This window comes from Gobio gobio, assembly GCF_949357685.1.
Source record: "Gobio gobio genome assembly, chromosome: 18".
NCBI lineage: Eukaryota > Metazoa > Chordata > Actinopteri > Cypriniformes > Gobionidae > Gobio > Gobio gobio.
The window spans coordinates 8,697,887-8,709,039 of NC_137111.1; the positions used below are offsets into that span (position 1 = coordinate 8,697,887).

The 11,153-nt window shown below is 40.8% G+C and overlaps 1 protein-coding gene across 2 annotated transcripts; it reads right to left on the reverse strand.

The window, feature by feature from the left end:
• Positions 1-332: 332 nt before the first annotated feature.
• On the reverse strand, positions 333-9,760 carry LOC307141932 (uncharacterized protein). 2 transcript variants are annotated; one of them, XM_079842419.1, is made up of 3 exons: positions 9,672-9,760; positions 2,047-3,700; positions 333-1,882 (listed from the first exon to the last, which is right to left on the reverse strand). In XM_079842419.1, exon 2 carries the CDS (start codon positions 3,614-3,616, stop codon positions 2,216-2,218), a length of 1,401 nt encoding a protein of 466 aa, XP_079698545.1. In that variant the 5' UTR covers positions 3,617-3,700; positions 9,672-9,760; the 3' UTR covers positions 333-1,882; positions 2,047-2,215. The 2 variants fall into 2 exon arrangements, with proteins under 2 accessions (XP_079698545.1, XP_079698546.1); XM_079842420.1 differs by lacking the exon at positions 9,672-9,760 and adding an exon at positions 8,748-8,904.
• Between the last annotated feature and the right edge of the window lie 1,393 nt (positions 9,761-11,153).

An 11,153-nucleotide genomic window follows, 5' to 3' on the forward strand; every position in this document is an offset into this window, starting at 1 on the left:
AGTACAATCAACTTGGATGTTTAAGTTGTTTCAACTTCAATTACATTAAAATTACTTAAAAAAAAATTTGAATCTTGTATAACGATCAAAACATGTTAAGCAATTTTCATCTTTTTTTATGAGTCAAAGCAATGTAAGAACATATGTTGCCACAACTTATTGATTATATGACTTTCTAGTGTTATCGGTTTATGCAACCGGCCCCTGGTCTCAGTTATTGAGACGATGAGAAGGGCACATTACGTGTGGAATGCCTTAAGTCAAGTAAACTGACTATTCAAACTGGACTAGTCTCTTATATGTGGACTTCATTACTGAACCATACACAGATTCACCACTGATTCATGAACCAATTATTTATTACAAAAATGCAAGACAGAACTCTTAAACTGTAATCTAATGGCAAACACAATACAAAAACATACATCTTTATCTAAGATGTAGGTCTGCTGCATCGAGAGATGAATAGCTACAGCAATTGAAAACAAAGAAAATGACAAACATAAATCAAACCATGAGGAGGGTGGACAGGAGAGCGGATAAACCTTATATTATTGGAAAGAATTGAAAACGATGGCAGGAACGAAGGAAATATATTAAAACAACCAACAACTATAGAGAGTACCAAAGCGGTTTCTTTTTTGACAACATCATTCTTGGGTGCAACAGTGTCATCTGTGCTTCATACGTGCATCTCAACTCTTCTCAAAGTCACCATAAATGTGTGTTAGTAACTATATTCAGACGGTAAATGGTGAGCGCAAATCCAGATGAACCGCACGTCTTCTGTGGTGCATTGAACAGCTTTGGTCTTGCACAAAGTAGCTGAGGGCACTTGATCGATTTTTCAAAACGCGTGGAAGATATTTCCGTGCCTCGTTCATTTGAGGTTTTGAACCGGGAGATCCAAAGTCGCGTTTCCCAATTTCCTAAATATGTAGTGCTTCTGTCTATAAATACAATAGTGCAATGCTTGTTAAAATATGAAATCCCTTGGCTATTCCATAACTTATGAAGATACAGAAAAATAATTCAGATAGAACTTCTTTTTTGCAACTGCAACTTTTTACACATATACAGCAGAAGTAAAAAGCGCACACTTTGCGAGTATATTCTTTTCTCATATTCATCAAGCGCACACAAATATGAACAATATTTTAAGTGCATCTGTACATGTCCAATAAGCACGTCTCATTATAAATACCCTCCATGGACACGATGGATTTCATATTTTGACAAATCCGAGAGGAAATAAGTACCACAGACAACATGTTGAGGAAACTAGTCAAGCTTCCCAGACGGCAACACGGTGTCGGGTCTAGATCCGGGCCACATCGTGTGGATTCCAGATGTTGCCGTCTGGGCTAGAACAATCGAATCACTCCAAAACACTCATCCAGCAGTTTTTAATGAAACTGTATACACTTGTTTTATATAACATCCCATAAAACCAAACAGCAAAACCCGTTCTTGTGTGTCCAGACTTCAAGTGAGGAAAAACCTTCAATTTGTTGGTCTAAGAAATTAGGTTGCATAAATATAACTACAGGGGACATCATTGATTCAAACCGAACGACGTTCAAGTATACGTCTTGCATACCAAACTTCCCTTCCCCTCACTCCAACCCACACCTCGATAAGTACTTTTGAGTTCACCGGTTTAGTGCAAGCTCGAAAAAATAAATAACACCTGCATTGCCAATGCCATCGCCTTTTCTCTGTCGTTTTTCTCGCGGACGCCTAAAAACGAGGGGACGTTAACGACCAACGCAATTTGCCTTGAATTACCTTCCCGGAAAACTGAATGAACAAAACAAAAGGGAATGTCAACCGAAACAAAAACTTGAGATTGCTACTTTATCCCCTATAACCAAAATCGGTCCTGGAGGGCCGCTGTCCTGCAGAGTTTAGCTCCAACCCCAATTAAACACACCTGAACCAGCTAATCGGTGCCTAACTGGGGCCTTGTAAGACACTGATTAGCTGGTTCAGGTGTGTTTAATTGGGGTTGGCGCTAAACTCTGCAGGACAGCGGCCCTCCAGGACCGAGTTTGGAGACCCCTGCCCTATAATGTGGCCGAGAAGGGCTGTTATAATTACAAGACTATTAGAAAGAAGCCACACGGCCAGGGATGGCGTAAAATAAGAATGAGGGGGGTCAACAAAAAACAGCAAAAACACAACAACAATTTCTCCCCCGTCGCCAGGACAGTTCTCAGTCGGACTCGTATTCCAGCGGGGCCACCTCGTCGATGACCAGCTCCTCCTCGCACTTAATGTCTTCCAGTGTCGCGTTCATCGCCGCGTGGACCTTCTTGTGGCGCGAGAAGCTGGAGGAGTGAACGAAAGTTTTCCCACACTGCTGGCATTCGTAGAGCTTGCCCGAGGCGTGCGTTTGCTGGTGCTGCTTGAGGTTGGACAGCCGGATGAAGGTCTTCTTGCAGACGTTGCAGGTGTAGCACTTGTCGCTGGCGTGCGTGTGCTCGTGCCGGGACAGGCTGGTGGTGTGGCTGAAGCGCTTGTCGCACATGCGGCAGGGGTACGGCCGCTCCTCGTTGGGCAGGCACAACCTCTTCTTGCCCCCTTTATTGTGCCTGTTCTTCTTGCAGAGGGTGTAGTAGTTGGGCTTGTCGCGGGAGCACAGCTTCAGGCGGATCTTCAGGTCCGAGGACTTGTCGAGTGTGTCTTTACCGTGCGTGTACGAGTTGAGCAGCTGTCGCACGTGAGCCACCTGGTGCTTGGAGAGGCCGGCCGAGTGGCTGAAGACCCGGTCGCACTGCGCGCACTGGTACTGCTTCTCTCGCTCGCCCGAGGGGACGGCCATTCTTTTATTCGTCCCGTGGCCGGATGGGAAACTGTGCTGGGTCATGATGGGCGCCGGGGTTGGAGCGGGGTACAAGGGCCGGACACTTTTATCCAAGCCTTTTTTGTGGATCAAGCGATGCCGCGACAGACTGGAGCTGTGATTGAACGTTTTGCCACAGGTGTTGCACGTGTGCAGTCTCTTGGTTTTGTGGCATTTCTTGTGTATCGCCAAAAGCCGCTTGCCGTTGCACCGCACCCCGCAGAGATTGCACTGGAGAGACTTTTTGTTGTCGCCTAACTTGCTGAACCCTTTCGAGGAAGCGAGGGACGATCTATCCGAGTGTACGTGCAGATGGCGAGCAAGACTGGAGGAATGGCTGTAGATCTTGCCACAGAAGTGGCACTTATAGGTTCTAGTCTGAGACGCCTCCTTCTCCCAGGAAATATCCGAAACGTCCTCGTCTTCACACAGCTGGCTATTCCCCGGCTCGTTGTCGTCCGAGTCCGATTCACTTCCCACCTCCTCCTCGTGCGTCGGGATCAAACTCGGATCGACTTCCTCGCATTCTGGGTACACTGACTCGTAAGGAACAAAGAACGTCTCATCCGGTTCCACTTTCACTATCTGATCCGAGGTGAAGCAAGTCGCCTCGTCCAAATCCTTTTTAACACAGGCTATGGTGAATTTGGAGCCCACCTCGGCCCACTTGACCACATATTCGATGGGCTGTGTGTCAAGCTCGACCGTGATGAAGTCTGCTCCTAAAGCTTCCTGCTCGGAGCAGGTCAGCTCTGTTTCTATCTCTTCCATTAGGGCTGAATTTCACGGCCCTTCTGTCGCTTTCTCCCTGGAGAGCAGTGCCTATTCCAGGCTTAATTTACACCTCAGCAAATCCTAGCAGGAAACAAAAACAAACAAATATTCCAGTTTGATTAAACAGTACAAGCAATAATAACATAAATATATTTATATATTTTTAAGATTATTGGCTGATAATTAGTCAGCCTAACAGATTATGATCCCAACAGCTTTGTCAATGTATAACAAACCATTTCTGTAGTAGTTCATTTTGAGTTGATATTGAGTAAAATAGTGTGTTTATGGTCATGGGATAACATTGCAACATGTACACTGCCCGGCCAAAAAAAAAAAGTCACTGTTTTTATTTAAATAAGCAAATGCTTAAAGGGATTGTTCACCCTAAAGTGAAAATTAGCCCATTATTTACTCACCCTCAAGTCATCCTAGCTGTATATGACTCTCTTTTTTCTGACCAATACAATCAGAGTTATATTAAAATGTCTTGGCTAATCTTGGATTAAATGACAGCCCAACATTTGGAGCCCAATAACGTGCATTCCTCCATTATAAACGATATCCACACAGTTCTGAGGGTTAATAAAGGCCTTCTGAAGTGAATCAATGCGTTTGTGTTGGAAAAATATCCATATTTAAAACTTTATAAAGTCAATTAACTTGCTTCCGCCAGACCGCCTTCTGTATTTCGTAGAAAGTGCAACGTGTAACCGTTAAGCTAGATATTTCACTTTATAACGTTTTAAATATGGATATTTTTCTTACAAATACCCACCGATTCACTTCAGAAGGGCTGCCATTTACTCCTATTATAAAGCTTGGAAAACTTTTAATATAACTCTGATTGCATTTGTCTGAATGAAGGTCATATACAGCTAGGATGGATTGAGGGTGAGTAAATCATGGGCTAATTTTCATTTTGGGGTGAACTATCCCTTTAAGAGTCTATTATTGGATCATTTTTGCAGTGATTATTATGTTTCTGCATGTTATATGTTTGGCAACAGTTCTTCTAACCCTAATTGATGGAGTGTGTAGTTTTTCATCTCTTAAAGGTCCCATGGCATGGCATTTTTCTATTATTTTATAATGTTTCCTGAGGTGTACTTATATTGTTAGTATGACTTTTACATCATAAAATGTCATAATTTAGAAATAAAAGGCATTTTTTCTATACTGCTGTTTGCCCTGTGGCTGAATGCCCTGCTTCAAGAGGCGTGTCTGCTGTGAGACTTCAGTAAAAACGCCCACTGTTGTGATTGGCTGACATCTTTGCATTTTAAATGAGCGGAGGGGGCGTGGTTTAACGAGGCATGAGCAGGCACGAGCTGCTGCCAGAGAGACGGATGGACCTGAGTTCACTTCTCATCAGTTCTCAGCATGTCTCAGTTCAGGGTGAACTGTTGTAGTTACAGCATATACTTCAGGTTATTAGTCTATTTCTAGTCGGAGGGACTGTCAGAAAGTTCATGTCAGAAAGTTAGTAACTTTAGTAAATTATGGATCAGCGCTGACTGGAGACGCGAACCGTTTAGAACGATTCAGTCCGATTTGGTGAACTGATTCGGTTCACTAAAAAGAACTGGTTCAAAAGAAAGATTGTTCGCGAACCGGACATCACTAACGTACCAGAGACGGAGCTCAGCGATTGCTAACAAAGTTATTTATAGTAACTACTGAGTTATGAGAGCGCTGTCTGTCAGCGCGAGTTTATTGTGTTTGTATCTGAGAGTTCTGAATAAACACGAGTCCCAGTCACACCGAGTCCGTCTTCATCATTATTCTACCAACTTTGTAACACATGCAAAGTACCATTACAGCTGTCGAGATGAACGAGTTAAAAGTAAGTGTTGATAATAGCATTATTTTTTTAAATAAAATAAAAGCGTCAGTGACGCACGTTGAGTACACAGCGCAAACAAAGACACAACAGCAGTAATCGAATGTAATCCAGTTTATTGTGGGGCTAGGCTGGCTAGCCCGAATATGCTCACGCTTACCCCCCTTCTACTTAATCTCACGCCGCGTTTGGTGCCTCCGCTGTGGGCCAGATGCAGTACTGGGGGTCGGGGATGTTGAAGGCCGAGCTTCGGCGTGTGTGAGGCCGATGTTGAGCAGAAACTCATGACTGTATGCACATTTTAGAACAGATAGACGCGACGAGGACGTACAAAAACACTGACTCACAAGATAGAAAACACGAAAACACCGTTCTGTCTGGAGAGAGAGAAGCCGCATTGTGTGCACGAATAATAAATAATTAGCTACACATCAGAAATCACTGATCACAGATCAGAAGGAACTGAAAAAAGACTGTTTTCATTTGTACATCCAAACACTGAGAAACTCCCAGCATTCACTCGTTCACAAGCCATGATCTCTCGAGCGCTTGCATGGGCGTGCCAGATTCTCTGGGTGGAGGAAAGGGAGGAAACCGTTCCTGCTTGGACGTCAAACCAGGAGACTTCAGGATTGGCTCGTCTGGCCTGTCATTTTCTCAAAGGCAGAGAAAGACAGCCAGAACTCGGGTTTACACCGATCAACATTTCTATCCACTTGGGGACAATATTCAGGCTAGGGGAACTCATATTAATGTTGAAATACCTCATAAAATGAAAATTTCATGCCATGGGACCTTTAAAGAACCATGTTGGAAGATGCATCATGGCCATATTCCAGGAAAGCAATGTCAAGATTCATCAGCTCAAACTGTGAAGGAATGGTTGGGAGGGAGAATGAAGAATCATTTCCACACATGAGTGCAGACCTTCAATTCATTCTTCATTGTCAATAAAAGGTCTTGACCAAAAACGAACGCACCTCTTGATGGAAATAACATCACAGCATTTAATTCCATGTAGAGATGCATACATTTTTGGTCAAGATCTTGTGTTGGCAATGAAGACTTTCAATAAATTTAAAGGAATCAGCTCACTTCAGAATTACAATTTCCTGATAATTTACTCACCCACAAGGCATCCAGGATGTTTATGTCTTTCTTTCTTCAGTCGGAAAAAAAGGTTTTTGAGGAAAACATTCCAGGATTTTTCTCCATATAGTGGACTTCAGAGGGAAACCAATGGGTTGAAGGTCCAAATTGCAGTTTTACGCATTATGTAATGACGTAGGCGGAAATACCGACCCAGTGTTTACAAAGCGAACGTCAAAAAAAGGTAAAACAACAATGTCAGAAGATTTTTAAGTTGGAGGAGAAAATTAGAGAGTTTTTCGCCCTTCCGTCTACGTCATGTGTAATCTTTTCCCAACGTGATTGTGTGGTGCATCGCAGAGCTACTGCAAGACGAGCATTTGTGGATAAAAAGTATATCGATTTTTAATCGTTTCGCTAGATAAGACCCTTATTCCTTGGCTGGGATCGTGTAGAGCCCTTTGAAGCTGCATTGGAACTGCAATTTGGACCTGTTGGTTCCCATTGAAGTCCACTACATGGAGAAAAATCCTGGAATGTTTTCCTCAAAAACTTTAAATTCTTTTCAATTGAGAAAAAAAAAAGACATAAACATCCTGGATGACATGGGGGCGAGTAAATCTTCAGGAAATCATAATTCTGAAGTGAACTAATCCTTTAAATTCACTGAAAGTCTTCATTGTCAACACAAGATCTTGACCAAAAATGTATGCACCTCTACATGAAAATAAATGCTGTGATGTTATTTCCATCAAGAGGTGCGTTCGTTTTAGGTCAAGAAGACCTTGTATTGACAATGAAGAATGAATTGAAGGTCTGCACTCATGTGTGGAAATGATTCTTCATTCTCCCTCCCAACCATTCCTTCACAGTTTGAGCTGATGAATCTGGACATTGTCATCCTGGAATATGGCCATGATGCGTCTTCCTACATGGTTGTTCAAGAGATGAAAAACTACACACTCTATCAATTAGGGTTAGAAGAACGGTTGCCACACATATAACATGCAGAAACATAATAATCACTGCAATAATGATCCAATCACAGACTCTTAAGCATTTGCTTATTTAAATACAAACAGCAACTTTTACACTGAAAATTCATGCAAGAAAACAGTACAGGCTGCACATGGAGACGCAAGATATTTGACTTCCTCTTATGGTGTTTTTTAAGGTTTTATGCATGACTACAGCATCTGCACTGTTTACAACAGCCAAGCAGACTATTCCAAATGTAAGAGACCCAAACGAGAACGTACTGAAGAATCAGAATCATTCTGATATTTCAATAACGTTCAGAGGAATCATTTTGATATTTAAAATAATATTCAGAGGAATCATTTTGACATTTGGAGGCTGTTCAGAAGAATCACTCTGATATTTACAGAACACTCTAAAGAATCAATTTGATATTTAAAATAATGTTCAGAAGAATCATTCTGACATTTCAATAACGTTCAGAAGAATCATTCTGACATTTACAGAACACTCTAAAGAATCAATTTGATATTTAAAATAATGTTCAGAAGAATCATTCTGATATTTCAATAACGTTTAGAGGAATCATTCTGACATTTGGAGGCTGTTCAGAAGAATCACTGATATTTACAGAACACTCTAAAGAATATATTTGATATTTAAAATAATGTTCAGAAGAATCATTCTGATATTTCAATAACGTTCAGAGGAATCATTCCGATATATAAAATAATATTCAGAGGAATCATTTTGACATTTGGAGGCTGTTCAGAAGAATCACTCTGGTATTTACAGAACACTCTAAAGAATCATTCTGATATTTCAATAACGTTCAGAGGAATCATTCTGACATTTGGAGGCTGTTCAGAAGAATCATTCTGACATTTACAGAACACTCTAAAGAATCATTCTGATATTTAAAATAATGTTCAGAGGAATCATTCTGACATTTAGAGGCTGTTCAGAAGAATCACTCTGACATTTCAATAACGTTCAGAAGAATCATTCAGACATTTAGCGGCTCTGGTGTTCAGGGAACGTCCTGGCGATTCGTTCTGCGACTCGTGCGAACTCTGTCAAATCCGCGGAGCGCGTTAATATGTCGATGGTCTGTGAAATGAAAGCGGAGCTCGCGCCGGGGTATTTCCTCATCCGCGAAGTCTCGGCGATCTCGCATTTTCGCCTGTTTACGTCAGAGTTATTTATTTATAAACTCACCTTCTGTGATCAATCGTGGCAAAAGACATGCAAACCCAAGTACTTAAACCCGCGACAAAAAGGGAAAAGCAAGCAAACAAAAGCGTTACAACGGTAAACAGGAAACACGACTGTGTGTGTGTGTGTGTGTGTGTGTGTGAGAGCAACGACACAGTGCATTGTGGGAAAGGATTAAATGGGGCTGCAACCGAGTGTCCAACTGTATTTTTCTTATTTTAAGAGCATTTAATATAGCTTGTGTTCAAATCGATCACGTCAAGAACGTTTTACGGTCTCAATACTAAAATATAGACAATAACTGTGCCATGAATTACTCTGACCTTGTGGTAATGGCACGGAAGAGGCGTTCGCCGAAGCCTTACTGTACTTACACACATTACAATCACCCGCCATAAAATTATACATATTAATATACATATATTCAGCATAACAGACAGATCTACGCGTATATCTCACACCGAGGCCCACACACACACACACACACACACACACACATTGAAATTGAATACGATGTGTACAAGCTGTACTTTCTGTACTACAGCCAAATAACTCTGAAATAACTCGGTTGCACGAATATATGTATTATAATCACTGATCATTTCGAGCTATGCATGACAGAAAACACAACCCGTGAGCCCATTCGGTGTTTAAAACACCTTTTGATCGGTTAAGCATCGGATGCTTCACTTGGAGCAAAAACAACCGAATGCGCTTCAGAAAGAGCCAAAGGTGTTGTTCTGATCAAGGGCCATATGGCCGGTGTACCGACTGCACGATCGGTTGTGTTTAAAGTCAGTGTAATATCATCACAGCGCGTCTTCCTGTCCCCGACTGCGCTCATTGTGATCGATTACCCGCGAGCATCCGATGCTCACACATTTGCAATCCGCCAAGTCGGTCTGAAATGTATTTTAAAGTAATTACCACAGAATGTGTAGTTTGGTCGTCGCGTTGGGAATCGGTTCGGTTCTGCCGCACCTCTGTCAGATCATCGCCCGGTGACGTCACGGATGTCATTTTTCCCCCGGAGCCTCGTCGGCGCGTCACCGGTGATGTATAAAACACATGGATCGACTTCCGCATTCCACTGTTCACATGAACAGAATAAACACTGTTTGAATACAAAATATTTTCTGGAAATGTGATATAGGCCTACTCAAAATAATTAAAAGGGACTGCCTGGAAATGACTCAAATTACGGATTAATATAATATATCCCTAGTAACAGAAAAAAATTAAAATAATTTTGATGCTGGAAAACTGAAGAAGTTTGGGCAGTTTAACTGCTCAGGACAAACAAGATACTCAAGAACAACCATCACAAAACACACACACATACACACACACACACACACACACACACACACACACACACACACACACACACACACACACACACACACACACACACACACACCCATGTATCATCCAGGGAAAGACACTCAGTATTATATTTTTATAAATTCAACTTTTTTTGTCTATTTTTTTTTTTAACAAGCTCATGACAATAAATATAATTTATGAACATTAATTTTGATTATATGATTATATGCATTTAACCCTATGATTTAACCTAATACTAAGAGAATCTCCAAATATATCATGAATGTTTTTCCAAAATATAACCGGTTATGTGAACTCCTTGCAGAATCTGTGAAAATGTGAATAATTTTAACTAAATAAGAGAGATCATGCAAAATGTTATTTTTTATTTAGTGCTGTCTTGAATAAGATATTTTACATAAAATATATGTTTACATATAATCCACAAGATAAAAAATAGCAGAATTTATTCAAATAACCCAGTTTAAAAGTTTATGGACCATTGATTCTCAATACTGTGTGTTGTTCCCTGGATGATCCATGGCTGTGTGTGTGTTTTGTGATGTTGTTCTTGAGTCTCTTGTTTGTCCTCAGCAGTTAAACTGCCCAGTTTTCATCAGAAAAATCCTTCAGGTCCAGCAAACTCTTCAGCTTTCCAGCATATTTTGTATATTTGAACCCTTTCCAGCCGGGACTGTATGATTTTGAGATCCATCAAACACAACTATTAAAACAAGTTTCAAACATGGATTATATGTAAACATATTTTATGTAAAATATCTTATTCAGGACAGCACTAAATAAATAATACACACACACAGCCGTGGATCATCCAGGGAAAGACACACATTATTATATTTTATTAAATTCAACTTTTTTTTTGTGTAGTAGACTAGGCCTATATGTAAACGTCTTTTATGTAAAATATCTTATTTAGGACAGTACAAAATAATTTAGTAGGATCTCTCTTATTTTGTTAAAATTATTCACATTTTCACAGATTCTGCAAGCGCGTCATAAACACAACTATGGCACAACTATATATATATAACTGTAAAATGCACGCATACGTCTACGTTTTCT